At 45.0% G+C, this 19,140-nt stretch overlaps 1 protein-coding gene across 2 annotated transcripts in view; it reads left to right on the top strand.

Annotated features, from left to right (window-relative positions):
• Positions 1-17,365, top strand: part of ddo (D-aspartate oxidase) — a 62,741-nt gene extending 45,376 nt beyond the window's left edge. For both annotated transcript variants that reach the window (XM_073055904.1, XM_073055905.1), the window contains one exon: positions 16,416-17,365. In XM_073055904.1, the coding sequence (XP_072912005.1) occupies positions 16,416-16,989 (574 nt within the window). In that variant the 3' untranslated portion in view covers positions 16,990-17,365. The remainder of the gene's footprint in view (positions 1-16,415) is intronic.
• The last annotated feature ends 1,775 nt before the right edge of the window (positions 17,366-19,140 follow it).

Here is a 19,140-nt window from a genome sequence, read left to right as displayed (position 1 = left end):
CTGGTATTACCCCTCAACCATCAGGCTCCTGGACCGGTGTGGGCAACTTCACTCACCTCAGCTCTTAACTGATTGCACAACCTAGGGACTCACGTTGGAGGACTCTACAGCTCGTGTTCTCAGCATTATTTATTATTTTGTATTTGCACAGACTGCCTTCGTTTGCACACGGGTTGGTCGTCAGTCTTTGTGAGAGGCTTTTCATTGACTCTTTGTTCCACTGTGAATGCCCGCAGGAAAATGAATCACAGGGTGGCATATGGGTGACAAACACTCAGTGGCTGTTTTAATAGTTATAGGAATGTAGCAAGTAAAGTGACCTCGCGGGTAAAACCCGGCGTGGCCTTCTGCCGCTGTAACCCATCCTGTTCAAAGCCTGATGTGTCGTATGTTCAGAGACGCTCTTCTGCACACCACTGTGGCTATTTGAGTTACTGTTGCCTTCCCGTCAGCTTGAAACCAGTCTGACCTCCCTCATTAATGGGAGAACTGCCGAGAGCTTTGTTTTTCACACCGTTCTCTGTAAACTCTAGAGACTGTTGTCTCCCCGGAGATCAGCAGTTTCTGAGATGCTCCAGTCACCCTGTCTGGCGCCAATGTGGTCCCAGTCACTTCGATCACAGTTCCTCCTCGTTCTGTTGGAAACATGCTCTCGTGGCATAGGGGTCCACTCAGTGATCGTAACTGCTCGATATCCCCAATGTATTTTTACACAGACGACAAAATGTGCTTTTCACAGTGAAGGGACTTGCAGAATTTTGTTTTGAACGGCGCTTCGGCAAGGTAACAGAAAGACTTTGACAGGATTAAGATGCACGAGACAGAGAGAAACGGATGAATTTTCGTGTTGCGGAACCAATTCACACCGTGCAGGAATTAGGAGTGAGAGCTTTGGGCCGGATGCTGGAATTATTTTAAGAATAAGGCCGACAGGGAAGACAAGCTGAGACAGATTTTATAGCAACAGAGATTATGGAAATGAATGGGGGAGCTAAACTGGAAAATTAGATCAGCACATCTGAAGGCACTAATTAGAGGTGGCTGGGTTGTGGAGAGGAGAGGAAAGAGGAAGTGGCTGTGCTATTGAAAGCTGCTCAGTGGCAAAGAGTAAATTAAACAAATACCCTGTATTCGGGGATCGAGGGCGGGAAAGTTAAAACCCAGCATTCGGCTAAGGTGTATGGCTGGGCTGGGAGGGTAGGAGGAAACTGCCCCCCCCGCCCCCGAATGGCAGTACATGTAGTGTTTGGGCACGAACAGAACAAAAACAGGCATGGTTGAGTCTAGTATCGACAGCTGGTAGGATGGATTTTACCAGGTTGGTGGTCTGAGCAGTAGAAACTATATCCAGAATGAGGACGGGCTCAGCAAGAGGCAGAGGCACGTCAAGTGTCACCACACTTCCAGTAACAACACAGCATGCCCACAATTTACCAACCCTGATCTGAATGTCTTTCGACTGCGGGAAGAAACCCGTACGGTCACGGGGAGAACGTACAATCTCCTTACGGGCAGTGGTGGGAATTGAACCCTGGCCTCTACACAGCTGTGCCGTCTTGGAACGTTCACCGCACCCGTTTTCGTGGGATAAATTTGTTCCCGTGTACGTGGCATTAGTGCAGATGTCCAGCAGCCTTTTAATCCACAACCACTGTAACTCTGGGTATCTTTCATACGATCAATAACACACAGCAGGATATTCATCTGCTGGCTTCCAGTCAGTTTCACTTCCCCAGTTTTCTCCACAATTTTTTTTTCCTCCTCAGGTATATAATTCAATTCTATTTTTAAATTGCTCTTAGGAAGTCCATTGCAAGTTCCAACGAAATTACTTTAAAATAGGTTCTGCTTCTCAATTTTGTTTTTTGCCACTCATCTCTGATACTAGAGAAACACGTTTCATTTTTAATCTAAGCGCAAGCTATTGGTTTTAACTGCCTCTGCTGTACAGAGTACTAGTTCTTCTGTCATTTCACCTAACTAAATTCTCTCATCCCCAGCACCATTCTAGTGAATCTTACCTGAAGTCCCTCTGAAGCCTTTATCCCCACACACCGAGTAGATAAAGGGGTTTGGAATTGCCACAATTGGACGTGGTGCTTTAGCCTGTGCCATTAAGAGGGTCAGTATAACTTTATTTGCATTTTACACTTAATGAAAATCTAAGACACCAGGTGTTTCATTAACCAATTCCAACTACCTGCAAAGAGTTAATAAAAGCTCCCCCTCAGAAATACCAGGTGGGGTTTCAGGAACTAAAGCCGTATGAAGACAGCAGATAATATCGGTGTTCTAACTTGCCCTCTCACATTATTCCAGTAGTGCTGAGCGCCGTTACTAATTACTCCTGAACCCACAACAGCACACCTTGTGACCTCTGTTCTCTTCAGGTGAATGTTGATGTCCATCGGGGTACTAGCCTCCGTAGTATCCAAGACATCTTCAAGGAGCGGTGCCTTAGGAAGGCAGCGTCCATTATTAAGGACCCCCAGCACCCAGACCGTGCCCTTTTCTCACTGTTACCATCAGGTAGGAGGTACAGAAGCCTGAAGGCACACACTCAGCGATTCAAGAACAGCTTCTTCCCCTCTGCCATCCGATTCCTAAATGGACGTTGAACCCATGAACACTACCTCACTACTTTTTCTATTTCTGCTTTTTGCAATACTTATTTTAATTTAACTATTTAATGGACGTATTATACTTAATGTAACTCATTTTTTATTCTATATTTATTTATTGAGTATTGAATCGTATGGCTGCGATTAAGTTAACAAATATCGCGATATATGCCAGTGATATTAAATCTGATTCTGATGGTATCCCAGAAAGTAGAGCATTGCCCTTTGTAGTCAGAGCAATGGTTTTCCGATGTCTGTCTTGCTGCCTTATTTCATCAGAGTAATTTCATTCAGCACAATCCACCAGCCAAGGGCAGCTGAGAAAACCTGAACTGTCTGCCCATTTACTTGGTGAGTGATCTTCGGGACTGAAGGCCCTGCTGTCTCTTCGCTCTGGCGGGGATCTCCTGTGAGCCGGCATGCAAACAGGAGCTTTTCTGACAAGGTTCATGAGCTGCAGCGGCTGGGATCTGAAATTTGGAGCGGAGGCTGCAGATGGCTCAGTCACCGTCCGTAAGGAGCTGAGGTGACAGCAGGTCGCTGAATCCTTCATCAGAACTGAGGACTAAGCATATTACATTCGAGGCAGAGCTTGGCGTGGGAGAATAATTACAGCTTCTTTCCGATTTACCAGGACATCGCCGTCTACTTTGTCTCAGCATTGTGCAGCCTGCACTGTTTCAAGTCCGGAATGCAGAGGAGAGAGCCAATTAAGAAGAGTTAAGAGATTTCGGCAGAGATGGCCTCAGGACAGACATCGAGCAGATTTGGCTGTGACAGCTGTGACTGCAGTCTTGCTGACCGTGCGTGAACCCAGATAAGTGACAAGGAGACTGGTGTGCTTCCTTTAGAATTGTTCAGCACTTAATTGCGCTCAGAGTTGATTCAGAAAGAATGGGTGCAACCTGTTTAAGGAAGGGATACTGATACATGAAGCTGCAATTCCTTTATCTAACCCAAGGTAGGTTTAAAGAAAGACCAACTAACGAGATGCAAGATGCAACGTTGCTTTGTGGTATTCATTCCCAGCGTTGTGTTTAATGACCTGCCTCACAGACCTTGATCTTGACAGTACGCTCTGCAGTTATAATAAAGTGCTTTTTAGCAAAGTGTAAAGAACTGTCTATTTGGATACACGAATGTGAAGGGAATGGAGGGATTTATGGATGATCCTCAGGAAGAAGGTGTTTCGTGTAAATTGGATCAAGGTCAGCATGGCGTGATGGGCCGAATGGCCTGCCCAGTGTTGCGCTGTTCCACGTTTCTTTATTTTTACATCAGAAATACTCCACTTGCCTTAATGTGCTTCTGCACAGCTCTTTGTTGGGTAGTCTCGGGACGAGCACTTTCAGCCCCTCCCCACAGTGTCAAAGTCAAAGTTGAGTTTTATTGTCCTATGCACATGTACCTGTATTCACGGGTGTGGGGGATAACTTCACTCGCCTCATCACTGAAGTGCTCCCACAACCAATAAATTCACTTTCATGGACTCTTCATCTCATGTTCTGAATATTTATTGCTTATTCATTTATTATTATTATTCTTTCTTTTTTATGTTTGCAGTTTGGCGTTTTTTGCACACCAGTTGAACGCCCAAGTTAGTGCGGTCTTTCATTGATTCTTTTACGGTTATTATTCTATTATGGATTTATTGAGTATGCCGACAAGAAAATGAATCTCAGGGTTGTATATGGTGGCATATATGTACTTCGATAATAAATTTACTTTGAATTTGGAAAGACTTGCAGCAGCAAATTAGGCAGATGGCAGAATATAAACTTACTTGCAGATAGCATCACATACGCAGCATTTACAAGAAAGACACGTTAAATGTGAATTAAACAACCTTTGCAAGAAGGAACACGATAAGAACAGAACAAAAAGACCATTTTAGTGCAGAACGATCAACGTGGTCATAGAGTTCTAAACTCTTAAAGATTTGGGTTGTAATCAGAATGTCCCGTGAAATGAACAGTAACTGGGGTCCATAGCATCTTCCTGGGCATTCCTTTGGGACTGAGGATCGCTTGCTGCCTCTCTTAATTTTGTGGGTTCTAAGGTCGCTGCTGAAGCCAACATGGGAACTGAAGTCACTTGCACAGACGGGGCAGGAGGGGTTTGAAGGGGCAGTGAAGGGGTGCACTTCCCTGCGTTCACTGGGATTCTGTGTTCCACAGACGTGTGGCTTCAGGCTTCTCAACACCCTCCTAAGTGGCCTCTTACCCCTCGGTGAACTGTCTTGGGCCAGTCATTCCCAGGGTCACTGGGGATGCCGCATTTCCTTGGATTTTGTTTCCCCTGCTGATCTCTTCCCGTGACAGAGCTTGGAGTAGATTAACGCACACGAAATGCTGGGGGAACTCGGCAGGCCAGGCCCGAAACATCGACTGTCCTCTTTTCCCTGGCCCGCTGGGCTCCCTCAGCATTTTGTGTGTGTTGCTTGGATTTCCAGCACCTGTAGGTTTTCTCTTGTTTTTCCTTGGAGTGCAGTGTCCGTTACGGGAGGCATTTGGCCTGCTCGTTGGGATATTGGCGCATTTGCAGGGCATCCTCTGAACCAGTTCCCAAAAATGCCCCACGTAGCTCGAGAGACTACTGAGAGAGCACCAAAGCAGCTTTAATAAAATGCAGTGCAACAAACAATCTGCTGGAAGAACTCAGTGGGTCGAGCAGCATCTGTGGAGGGAAAGGGATTGTCAATGCTCCTTGGGTCCTGATTCAGGTTTCCCCCATTTCTCCCCCACAGATGCTGCTTGGCCACTGAGTTTCTCTTCGTTGAACCAGATTCCAATTTTGGACGCTTTTTGTGCCCATGTAAAACTCTTCCAGCTCTCCCACGTTGCAAATGCTCCTCCCAATCAGAAATAACTTCTATTATTTTATAAAGGTTGGAGAGCAGGACCTAGTCTTCAGCGGTAATGCTCTGGATATTCATGCCAACCCTGCAGAGGGCAATGGAGAGACAAATCTCATTTGAGTCTAAGACACCTATCACATCCAGATTTTTCTCCTGAAGGGCAAAACTATGTTCAATAGTTTCTATAGTCACCTTCACAGAAACTTAATTCCCATCTTTCGCTCTGAGATTTAAATCCCAGACCTGGGCTGCTCGGTCGAATCACATAGTGTCTCTACCACCACACAGCTGAAGATCCACGGGTTACTCGAAAGAGAACAATAAATCAGTATCTTTTTGATTTTCTGGTGACATAGAAATGTAATCTTATAAATAAATAATATGTAAGGTGACTTCCCCCCCCCCCCCCCACAGCACGCGGATGGCATTAAACTAGAGAGAGTGTGCAGAAAAGATTTACAGGGCGTTACCTGGAATGAAGTGCTTGAGGTTAGGCAAGGTCTCTTTTCCCTGGAGTTGAGGAGTTTGGCTGTCTGGTCACCCCTCAGCCTGTCTCCCATGCTAAAACTGGAAAGCAAAGGTTGGATGTGAGAGAGGGGGCATTTAAAGGAGGCCTGACAAGTAAATGTTTCACGCAAAGGGTAATTGGTATCTGGAATGAGCTGCGAGTGGAGTCAGGAACGGTGAGGACATTTCATAAGCGTCTGGGGCAGGTACTTGAATGGGCAGGGCATAGAAGGGTACACGGGATTGGCACAGTTAGGTGGGAAGCCTCTCAGCCCACTGCATGCCAGTCCTCAGATCAATCCCAATACCCTCGATCGCTTTTCTCTCTCACGTGCCCATTAACTTGCCCTGTGTTTTCCTACCACTATTGCATATTGGGGTAATTTACAGTTAACCCACTGATCAGCAAGACTCTGGGACGTGAGCGGAAACCCGAGGGGTCTGTGTGGGCACGGAGAGTACCCGTTCCGGAGGTCATTGAAGCTGCGCTCCGTCGTTATGTCACCCTATTTCATTTGCATATTCAAATGGAAGATAAGTAATTAGGATTCTGCATTTCCCTGTCTTCCTCCAGTGCGGGGTCAGTGGATAAGAGCACGATGGTAGAGTTGCAGCCTCTGACTGCACTGTGCAAACCTCTTAGCCACAGATATATAGCTGGGGTTCCTAAGGTACTGTAGTTGTCAACATCGGACAGAGAGCGAGTTTGTAAATCTGGCGGGAGCAAAGGATGTTGGGAACGGTGAGGGTGGAGTGCCACGGGTGGGGTGTGGGACAGGTGGCAGAGGAGTGCTGGGGCAGCAGAGTTGGCACAGCTGCAGACACACCTAGCCCCTGAGACACCAGGCGAGGTCACCTGATTCCAAGCAATTGGTTTATTGACCATTACAGAATGTCTCTCTGGTGCTTCCCTCTCCCTCCCCTCTCCTTTCCCCTTTTCCCATCCCTGATCCCCCTCTCCCTGCCCCCTTCCCACTCTCAGTCCACAACAGAGACCCATATCAGAATGCGGTTTATCATCACTCACATATTTCATGAAATTTGATCTTGTTTACAGCAGTTGTACTGCGCAATACATAAAATTACAGTACAGTCCAAAAGTCTTAGGCACCCTAGCTATATATAATGTACCTAAGATTTTTGCACAGGACCGTATCCTAGTTCAATCCTGACCTCGTCTGTTGTCTGTGTAAGAGTTTGGATGTGCTTCCTGTGGTCACATGGATTTTCCTTGGTGATTTGGTTTCCCTCCACGTCTTAAAGACGTGTAGTTTGATTGGTTAAGTAGCCACTGACCTTCACTTGGTGTGTAGGTGAGTGTTAGAATTCGAGTGGAATTGATGAAAATTGGGTGTGGGTGGTGAATAAAATGGGAGTAGTGTAGGGTTAATTTACAGTACCTATGAAAAGTATTTCCCCCCACCCCAGAAGTTTTCCTGTTTTATTGTTTTACAACGCTGAGTCACAGTGGATTTAATTTGGCTTTTTTGACAGTGATCAACAGAAAAAGACGCTTTCGTGTCGAAGTGAAAACAGATCTCTACAAAATGATCTAAATCACTTACAAATATAAAACACAAAATAATTGATTGTGTAAGTATTCACCCCCTTCAATATGACACACCAAATCATCACTGGTGCGGCCAATTGGTTTTAAAGTCACATCATTAGTTAGATGGAGATCACCTGTGTGCAGTCGAGGTGTTTCAGTTGATTGTAGTAAAAATACACCTGTGTCTGGAAGCTCCAACTGCTGGTGAGTCAGTATCCTGGCAAAAACTACACCATGAAGACAGAAGAACACTCCAGACAACTCTGTGAAAAGGTTATTGAAAAACACAAGTGATGAGATGGATACAAGAACATTTCCAAGTCACCGAATACCCCTTGGAGTACAGTTAAGTCGATAATCAAGAAATGGAAAGATTATGGCACAGCTGTAAATCTGCCTAGAGCAGGCCGTCCTCAAAAACTGAGTGACCGTGCTAGTGAGGGAGGCCACCAAGAGACCTGGGGGAGTCACAAGCTTCAGTGGCTGAGATGGGAGAGACTGCACATACGACAACAGTTGTCCAGGTGCTTCACTGGTCACAACTTTATGGGGGAGTGGCAAAGAGAAAGCCCCTGTTGAAAAAACTCATGAAATTTCAGCTAGAGTTTGGCAGGAGACGTGGGAGACTCTGAAGTCAGCTGGAAGAAGGTGTTGTGGTCTAATCAAACCAAAATTGAGTAAGACGAGACCCTATTTCCATGTTGAATGACCCTAAGATTGCTAATTTATATTAAAGTGGTTGGCCAAATACCACAGGAACATGCTTTAAGTTACTAAGGGGTCCTACATATGGACCCAATAACCTGGGTCACAATTCCAGATCACTGTTAAGTACCTCAGTTGAATTATAGGGATAAGTTGTAGACATGTTCTCTTCACACTGTCCAGCTAATGCATTCAGAATTGCAATATGTGTGTAGGACTGAGTGCGTATCTGGTAAAGAGGAGCAATTCTAACAAGAAAAAGATGAGAGTAAATGAACGGATTCTGTTTGGTACGCACTGAAATACACAGTTTCATTTACGTAAAATTGAGCAGAGTTGAATTAAGTACCTGCATGTTCATGCTCAATGTCAGCCAATTAGGTATGTAACCATGGTAACTTCTTCACTGGCACTTCCCTGAGGCAATCTGGAGTGTCTGCAATCTGAAAGGAAACTGACTTGTGACAGGTATTTGTAAGTGGTGCAAGATGAAGCCGCTTAGGTGGAGATGGCCGGGGGAGGGAACAGACTGAGCACCAGCAGCAAGTAGGTTAGGCCAGAGACGAGAGAGTGGTCAGACAAAACTTTCCATGGAGTTGGTACTCGTGCTCACAACGGAGCAGCAGCAAGAATTCGGTGGGCTGAGTGAGGTTGGACGGTCCATTCTGGGATGACAGCTGGGGACATGTTGGGAGTGGGGCGTAGGGTAGATTAGAACTGGGAGTTCAGTCAGAGATGTTTCTTGCAGGCCTGGAAATGTTTCAACAGCAGGCTGAGCCCATGACTTTTGATTAGCTCTGTTTCCCTTTTCACAGGCACTGTTTCTGTCTTTATAATGTGCAGCTTGTTTGGGGCGTGGGGGTGGGATGTCCCCGGTGGGTTTGTTGCAGACAACGTCTGCAAACATCAGTGACTAGGAAAGAGAAATCAGAACCAGGTTTATTATCACCGGCGTGTGTCATGAAATTTGTTAACTTAGCAGCAGCAGTTCAATGCAATACACAATATAGAAGAAAATAAATAAATAAATCAGTTACAGTATATGTATATTGAATAGATTAAAAATCGTGCAAAAACAGAAATAACATATATTGAAAATGTGAGTTAGTGTTCAAAGCTGTTCCTGAATCGCTGAGTGTGTGCCTTCAGTCTTCTGTACCTCCTACCTCTAATGCCCTGCCCTTGGAAAACATCGGTTGCGTGGAGAGGGGAGACTTGCAGGTTGGGCAACTGCCGGTCTTCCATTAAAAAAAAGCCTTGCCCAGGCTTGCGCCCTGGAATCTTACCAAGGTGCAAATCCATGGTCTATCAAGACAAATGGAGGCCTACTATATCACCTACCTGACGGTAACAGTGAGAAAAGGACATGCCCTGGGTACTGGGGGTCCTTAATAATGGACGCTGCCTTTCTGAGACACCGCTCCTTGGAGATGTCCTGGGTACTTTGTAGGCTAGTACCCAAGATGGAGTCGACTAAATTTACAACCCTCTGCAGCTTCTTTCGGTCCTGTGCAGTAGCCTCCTCCCCCATAGCAGACAGTGATGCAGCCTTTCAGAATGCTCTCCATGTTACATCTATCTATAGAAGTTTTTGAGTACATTTGTTGACTCAAATCTCTTTAAACTCCTAATTAAGTATAGTCGCTGTCTTGCCTTCTTTATAACTACATCAATATGTTGAGACCAGGTTAGGTCCTCAGAGATGTTGACACCCAGGAACTTGAAACTGCTCACTCTCTCCACTTCTGATCCCTCTATGAGGATCGGTATGTGTTCCTTCGTCTTACCCTTCCTGAAGTCCACAATCAGCTCTTTCATCTTACTGACGTTGAGTGCCAGGTTGTTGCTGCGGCACCACTCCACTAGTTGGCATATCACTCCTGTACACCCTCTCGTCACCACCTGAGATTCTACCAACAATGGTTGTATCATCAGCAAATTTATAGATGGTATTTAAGCTATGCCTAGCCACATAGTCATGGGTGTAGAGAGAGCAGAACAGTGGGCTAAGCACACACCCCTGAGGTGCACCAGTGTTGATCATCAGCGAGGAGGAAATGTTAACACCAGTCCACACAGATTGTGGTCTTCCAGTTAGGAAGTTGAGGATCCAATTACAGAGGGAGGTACAGAGGCCCAGGTTCTGCAACTTCTCAATCAGGATTATGGGAATGATGGTGTTAAATGCTGAGCTGTAGTCGCTGAACAGCGTCCTGACGTAGGTGTTTGTATTGTCCAGGTGGTCTAAAGCTGTGTGGAGAGCCATTGAGATTGCTTCTGCCATTGTCCTATTGTGGCGATAGGCAAATTGCAGTGGGTCCAGGTCTTTGCTGAGGCAGGAGTTCAGTCTAGTCATGATCAATCTCTCAAAACCTTTCATCACTGTAGATACTGTGCAATCGTCATTAAGGCAGCTCACATTATTCTTCTTAGGTACTGGTATAATTGTTGCCTTTTTGAAGCAAGTGGGAACTTCTGTCCGTAGCAGTGAGAGGTTGAAAATGTCCTTGAATACTCCTGCTAGTTGGTTGGCACAGGTTTTCAGAGCCTTACCAGGTACTCCATTGGGACCTTTCACCTTGAAAGGGTTCACCCTCTTCAAAGACAGCCTAATATTGGCCTCTGAGACGGAGATCACAGGGTCATCAGGTGCAGCAGGGATCTTCATAGCTGTAGTTGTGTTCTCCCTTTCAAAGCGTGCATGGAAGGTGTTGAGTTCATCTGGTAGAGAAGCATCGCTGCCATTCATGCTATTGGGTTTCTCTTTGTAGGAAGTAATGTCTTGAAAACCCTGCCAGAGTTGCCATGCATCCAATATCGCCTCCAACCTCGTTCGAAATTGTCTCTTTGCCCTTGAAATAGCCCTCCATAAATTATACCTGGTTTTCTGGTTCAGGCCTGGGTTACCAGACTTGAATGCCTCAGATCTAGCCTTCAACAGACGACAATACCTCCTGGTTCATCCATGGCTTTTGGTTTGGCAATGTATAATAAGTCACACCCACATAGGTTTTAATGAAGTCAGTAACAACTGCAGCATACTCATCTAGATTCGAAGATGAATCCCCGAATTAAGTCCACTCCACCGATTCAAAGCAGTCCTGTGCTTCCCTTGATTAACACCAATTAACAACAACCAGGAAATGCTCGAGTGCTTAACATCTGCCTTTGGTAATTTGTAAACTAAGGTCAGGATCAGGATAACTAGAATGGATGGCACTTAATCACTCAACATTCCAGATCATGAGAACAAGAGTGTGACAAGACCACTACGTCCTAGCACCATGAAGAGTTTATCATAGAACACTGACCCCCACCTTCCCCAAATGTTCCTCTGATCGATCGGTCCAGTAGTTTGAGAACTTCTCGGGCGGGACCACCATATCCATCATGTGTTGAGCGAGCAATGTCTCCGTGAAACACAGAATGCAACAATCCCTCATTTCCCTCCGAAACAGCAATCATGCCTGTTCTTCACTGGCTGTACATCTGCTAACAAGCTGCTGGGTAGAAGAATTTTAACATCCTGCTGTTTTAGTCTGGCTTGGAGTCCTCCCCATCGACCTCTCTTCCAACCATGGCGATGTATCTTTGCCCGCTTAACAATGCCGTACCTGCATTCCTGAGAGTTAAATGCACCGAGTCCTGTCCTGCTCATGTCCCATTCCCATCAGGGTGGAGACTATGTAGCGTCCACGCCTGGGCTACCAGACTCAACAACAGTTACTCTCCCCAAGCAGTAAAGCTGATCAACATCTCCAACCACTGATTCAATTTTTTGCACAGAATATGATCTGGAGTAGCAATTATTTTGTTCCCCTTTACACTTGCGTACTGGAAACGAGATTAAATGATCTTGAATTTTGACGGTGGACACAATTGACCCACTGCAACGCTGGGAGGGATTTGACTAGCCTTTCATTGTTGCTGTTACCAAATACAGGTGAGAGACCCTCTCCTGTGTGATGTGCATTAGAAATGGGGAAAATGGACAGTGCATCACAAGTACTAGCAAATGAGCATTGTCGTGCATTTTGAAATGGAACATTTCAACTTACTCATAGTTTAGTATTGAGTCAGCCTGTGAAGTTGCAATGTGTAATCTGATGAATATGGTCACTCTGATATTGAACTGATGCTTGGTAAATTATCCTGATGTCATTTGTGGCAGCTTGGGGTATGTAAAATGAGCCAACTGGATTTTCTACAAACCAACTGTGATTGTTTTAAAACTCTACAAGGCTGCGAAGCATTTTGGAAATTGTGAGATGCAGAAAGGGTTACAGTACGTAAGCACGAGACCTCCCGGCCTGCCATTGTCTGGAGCTGTGGCTGTAAAGCCCATCTTTCTCATTCTGGGGTGGTTGAGATGTGGGGGCGAGATGGTTAATGCTTGCCTGAGCTAAGATGCTCGGCTGCTCAAAGTGCAGATTCCAACAGCATTTGATGTTAATGTTTCCTTCTCTTCCCAAGCCTAATGGCTGTCACAATATCTTATTGCTATGTTGCCTTTCAGATCAAGTCTAATATTATGGAGTTCAACCAGATGGGTTGGAGGAGATGAACCTTCCTTTATCAAGAGGTTTCTGAATGTTACACTTTCTCTACCCAAGAGGGTTGTGGAGGCTCAGTCACTATATTTAGGGGAAAGATCACTAGATTGGTGTATATTAAGGATACCAGGATATAAATAGGGGTTGTTACATGTCGTTCAGGGGAAAGATTAGCTTATTGATGTTACCGAATGGCAAAGCAGGTTGGTAGGTTAATGAATGGCCCACTTTAGCTTCTGTTTCTAATACCTTTATATTATTAACTTTAGTTCAAAGTTATTTTGCGTCTTTCCAGTTTCTTTTCTCCCCCTTTTGTTATAGATTTATATAAGATGAAGGCTTTGACTGTTTTTATTGGGGTTTTTTTGTTCGCAGTGAAGATTTATTGATTAAATTAAGTTTTAAGTGCTATGTTTATGGCTGAAAAGTGTAGGTTGAAAGCATATCCAAGAAGGGGTCATGCATTAATGGACCAGGCACTGAAGATGTATGTTTTGAACATTTAAGACTGCTTCTCAGGCCTCACGATCTTGTATCTGGCTGAGGCAATAAAAGTAGATGTCTTATTCCAGATCCACTTATCTGAGAGAAAGGGGATCGTTTCTTTAAACGGAGAGGAAAGATGTGGCTTTATGACCCTGATGAGCCTGTGAATGGGCAACAAATCAGAAAAGTTTGTGGGGAACATGGAGCGATGATGTGGAAAAGGCACTGGAGGAAGCAGTTATTTTGCCTAGTCCCATCAAACTGCACTTGGACCATACCCCTCTTATCCATGTACTTCTCTTAAATGTTGAAATTTAACCCACATTCACCACCTCCGCTAGCACCTCATTCCACACTCTCACACCCTCTGAGTGAAGAAGTTTCCCCTCATGTTCCCCTTAAATATTTCACCCTTCACCCGCCACCCGCCACCCCTAATTCTAGACTCACCCAATCTTAGTGTAAAAGGTCTGTTTACATTCTATACCTCTCATAATTGTGTGTACTTTTATCAAATCTCCCCTCATTCTCCTAGGCTCCAGGGAATAAAGTCCTATTCAATCTTTCTCTATAACTTGGGCAACATCCTTGCAAAATTTCTCTGCACTCTTTCAATCTTATTGATACCTTTGCTGTAAGCAGGTTACCAGAACTGCACCCAGTACTCCAAATTGGGCCTCACCAATGTCTTGTATAACTTCAGGGTCTAGGCTTGACTCATTTCTGATCATGTGAAGTTCAGATACCTTTTGCCTCCTTTGAGGTACCTTTACCTCCTGCACTTCACTGTGAATGGTTGTGTTTTGCTTTTAATTCAGGCACAAGCAAATGTGGTATTTGGTGTACACCCCTATTGTGTTTGAACTAAGGGCTGTTTGGAGTCAACTATACTGGCATGGGTCTGGAGGTCAGATGGAGGAAGGAAGGGAGACAGTGAATCAAAATTTAAGTAAATAAATGAATTTAATGATGACATATTCCTGCCTGAGTGCCAATTTGGATCCACTCCAATATGTCTACCGAAGCAACAGGTCCACAGCAGATGCTGTCTCATTGGCTCTTCACACAACCCTGGAATATCTGGATAGTAAAGGTTACAGCTCAGCACTTAACACCATAATACCCTCTAAACTAATCAGTAAACTTCAAGACCTGGGCCTCAATACCCTCTTGTGCATTTGGATCCTGGATTTCCTCACTTGTAGACCACAGTCAGTTTGGATTGGCAAAAACATCTCCAAAATCTCCATCAGCACAGGAGCCTCCTGCTCTAGATGGATGGATAGATAGATATACTTTATTGATCCTAAAATAAATTCCAGTGTAATGTTTTTGACACCTACTCACTTTACACCTATGACTGTGTGGATAAGTACAGCTCCAGCACCATGTACAAGTTTACTGATGACTCCACTGCTGTGGGCTGAATCAAAGGTGGTGATGAATCAGCATGCAGGAGGGAGATTGAAAATTTGGCTGAGTGGTGTAATGACAACAACTTCTTTCTCAATGTCAATAAGACCAAGGAGCTGATAATAGACTTCAGGAAAGGGAAACCAGGGGTCTATGAGCCAGTAATCATTGGAGGATCAGAGGTGGAGAGGTTAAGTAACCTTAAATTCCTGAGTGTCACTATCTCAGAGGTCCTGTCCTGGACCCATCATATAAATATAATTGCAAATAAAGCACAATAGTGCCTGTACTTCCTCAGGAATCTGCGGAGATTTGGCATGTCATCAAAAACTTTAGCAAACTTCTATAGATGTGGGGTGGAAAGTGTGCTGACTGGTTGCATTACAGTCTGGTACAGGAACACCAATGCCTTTGAGCAGAAAATTCTACAAAAGGTAGCGGATTTAGCCAACTACATCATGGGTAAAACCCTCCCAACCATTGAGCACATCTACATGGAATATTGTCATAGAAAAGCAGGACCCATCATCAAAGATCCTCAGCACCCAGGCCTTGCTCTCTTCTCACTGCTGCCATCAGGTAGAAGGTACAAGAGCCTCAGGACTCACATCACCAGGTTCAAGAACAGCTACTACCCATCAACCACCAGGCTCTTGAACAAAAGGAGATAACTACACTCATTTAAGGACTCTTTGATCTTGTTATTTCATGCTTGTTATTTGTTGCTGTTTATTTATTATCTGCATTTGCACAGTTTGTTTACAGTTACTGTTCTATAGACTTGCTAAGTGTGCCCTCAGAAAAAGAACCTCAGGGTTGTGTGTGGTGACATCTATGTACTCTGATAATAAATTTTACTTTGAACTTTATTTATGAGACACAGACTTGCCTTCCAGATCTAATCACGTGAATTTGACTGCCCTGCAGCCCTATGGGAATCAGACTGTCTATGTATTAATATCCTGCAGCTGGGGCTACTAATAAGTTAACCTCACCTTCCTCATAAAGCACAGAAACAGGCTCTTGGGCCTCAACTGCTCCATGCTGATCAAGACTCCAATCTAAGCTAGTCCCATTTATCTGTGTTTGACCCATATCCCTCTAAACCAGGGGTTCCCAACCTTTTTTATGCCAAGGACCAATACCATTAAGCAAGGGGTCCATGGATCCCAGGCTGGGAACTCCCATCCTATCCACGTACCTGCCCAAATATTGTTAATGTACTTGCCTCAATCACTTCCCATGACAACTCATCCCATATACTGACCACCCTCTTGGTAGAAAACGTTGACCCCCCCCCTCCCAGTTATCTTTTAAATCTCTCTCCTCACACACTAAACCTGCAGAATGTCCTGTAGTTCTTGATGCCCAACCCCGGAGGAAAGGTCTGTATGTATTGACCCTTTCTGTGCTTCTGATCGGCATCGCCCCTCATTCTCTTCCTATGCTCAAAGGAATAAAGTCCTGACGTGACACAGGAGGCACCAGAGAAAGAGAGATAAGGAGAGGTGGGGGAGACAGGATGAGAGAATTGGCAACAGTTTACAGGTGGGAGATAAAATTGTCCTCGATGTAAAGCACTAAAGTGGGGAGAGTCACAGATCCTGTCATTAACAGGTCTTGTGGGATTGTATATGGAATTGTGATGCTCCTTTTAATAATCAATGTTTCATTGTTCTATAAAAGCTGTGTATTAACAAAGACTGTATTGTTAATTGCAGGTTAAAGGAGGCAGGAGGCCGGATACAGGTGGGGAAGGTCATGGATTTCTGGGAGCTGGATGGGAAGTATGACGTTGTTGTGAACTGTTCGGGTATTGGGGCCAGGGCACTCACAGGGGACATGGAAGTATATCCAGTGAGGGGCCAGGTCCATAAAGTTCACGCTCCTTGGCTGAAACACTTTGTCCGTACAGATGATGGAACCATTTACATCTACCCAGGAATCAACAGCGTTACCTTGGGTGGAACTAGACAACGAGGAGATTGGCGGATGTCAGTCGACCCGTTGGACAGCAAGACCATTTTCGAGAACTGCTGTGCATTTGAGCCAAGTCTCAGGCACTGTCGGAAGCTTTCTGAAGGGGTCGGTCTGAGGCCAACCAGGGATGTTCTGAGACTGGAAAAGGAGAGGCTGGAACGAGGCGGCCGTCGGATGTTTGTGGTCCACAATTACGGCCACGGTGGGGCCGGAGTTGGATTCCACTGGGGAACAGCAAAGGAAGCGGCTCAGCTGGTGAAGGAGATCATACTGGAAGTAGGACGTCGACCCCTTCACGCTACGTCAAAACTGTGAGCGGGGAAGGACTGAAATCTGCAGCATCACTTTCCTGCACCACATCAGTCATTGTAAATTGCCCTGTGATTAGGTTAGGGTTAATTGGGTTTGACGGGTGGCGCGGCTCAAAGGGCTGGAAGGGCCTGTTTTGCACTGTATCTCTGAATAAGTAATAGGGTTTAAATGTACAGATCAACTGGTATATAAGCTTCACAGACTGGTGCCTTATATTGTCTAATTTTCTTAATGATTAATGTTACTGACTGTGATTAGAAGTCGCACATTGCTGATTGGTATTTTCCGCCTCATTATTTTAATCGTTCTCTCCTGGTGAGAGTTGGCAATGTAAAGAATGTAATAAACTACCATCTGGAAAGATGAGAATTGGAAATTCCATCCATGGTCATCTTCGTTGTTAAGGTGTGATCTTTGCCTTCGTTTGGTGTTGGCTTCGATGTACCTCAAATCGGGGAGCCTAGAACAGAGATAACTCTGAAGGCTGGCATCCTAATACCCAGCCTCAATGACTTGCGTACCTGCTGAAGTTAGTTCATTATCAGGCAGTGGAAAAGCATTGTTTGTATTTACTCAAGATGCCGGAAATCCAAAGCAACACACCCAAAATTCTGGAGGATCTCAGCAGGTCAGGCATCATCCATGGAAATGAACAAACGGTCGATGTTTCAGTCCTAATGTTGGGTCCCGGCCCAAAACGTTGACCGTTTGTTCATCTCTATAGACGCTGCCTGACCTGCCGAGTTCCTCCAGCATTTTGTGTGCGCTCGCTTGATTTTACACCTTTGTACCCGAGTTCAGCGCTTCGTGGCGTCAAAGAATTCAACGTGAAAACAAAAGAGACTGCGTTTGCTGGAACCTGGAATGGTAACAAGACTGAATACTGGAAATGAGTCGAGCAGCGTCTGCGGAGGCAGAAGTTCTAAGTTGATCAGGGTGGAGAGGGAGGTCGCCAGAATGCAGTGGAACAAGGAAGAGGCTGGGACAGAGTCTGGAGGTGATGGGTGGAACCCGGTGGAGAGGGGATGATCAGTAAATGAAACCAGGTTGCAGAGGGGATGGGAAAGACGAACTAAGGAAAAGAAGCCAAGATGGATGGATGATTGTGGGTGAGAGGAGAACATTGGCAGTGGGAGAGGGCAGGTTACCAGAAATTGGAAAATTACCTGTTCTTACCAGAATTGAATGCTGTCTTTCTGCTTTTTTTTTTACACAATATTCCCCAGTGCCTGGGTGAGAACACTGGAGCCCTGCTGTTGCACTTACCAGCCCCTGTTGGACATGGTTGTTTCCATTTTAATTTAAGGTTGGAACTTGTTTGCCCATTAGTTAAGTTAATTAGCTGTAGCTGTAAGTATATGAATCAGGAGGAGGAGTAGGCCACTTGCCCATCAAACCTTGTCTGCCACTTAATATGATCATGCTCCATTAGATTCTAGCCTTTCAACTTTTCACCTTTATCAAGAATCATCAAAGTTTGCCCTAAGAATATTCAAAGACCTCCAGCCCTGGCCAAGGTTCCATCACAGTCATTGCAGCTTGTAGCGTGTCCCCTCCTGGAGCTGGTAGGGGAAGACATGAAACAAAATATAGGTAAGGATGTGTCCGGTCAGGAGACAGAAAATTCCTCTGCACAAAGAGCTTTTCATAAAGCATCTGTGATTGGGTCCAGAGTCAAGAACATCCAAGACACAACTGTAGCCCTTGCCAAATAAAGCAGGCTCTCCATTGAAGTACAATATTACAGCAATGTTTACCCACATTTAAGGTAACTTCACCTTTGCCAAAATAACATCGGGATATCTTCCAGTACTGGCCATTTCGACCTTACAGTGAATTCTTGCGGTGTGTTTGATGCGATTGTTTGTAGTTGTTTCACTTGTTGAGTCCTGCCCAGGAGCTCTGTCTCATGTGATTGGGGAAACAATAACTCAGTTCGCGGTAAAAGGCAGGATCTCCCGGAGGCTACCCATTTCAGTTTGACTTCCCATTACATTCTGACATGCCTGTTCATGGACTCCTCTACTGCCATGATGAGGCCAAATTCAGGTGCGGGGAACAACTGCTCATGTTCTGTCTGAGTAGCTGCCAACCTGATGTCATGAATATTGATTTTTCCAACTTCTGATAATTTCTTCCCCCACTCTCTTTTTC

The sequence above is a fragment of the Hemitrygon akajei genome, chromosome 9 (genome assembly GCF_048418815.1).
Source record: "Hemitrygon akajei chromosome 9, sHemAka1.3, whole genome shotgun sequence".
Lineage (NCBI taxonomy): Eukaryota > Metazoa > Chordata > Chondrichthyes > Myliobatiformes > Dasyatidae > Hemitrygon > Hemitrygon akajei.
This window is presented reverse-complemented; position numbering and strand designations above follow the sequence as displayed.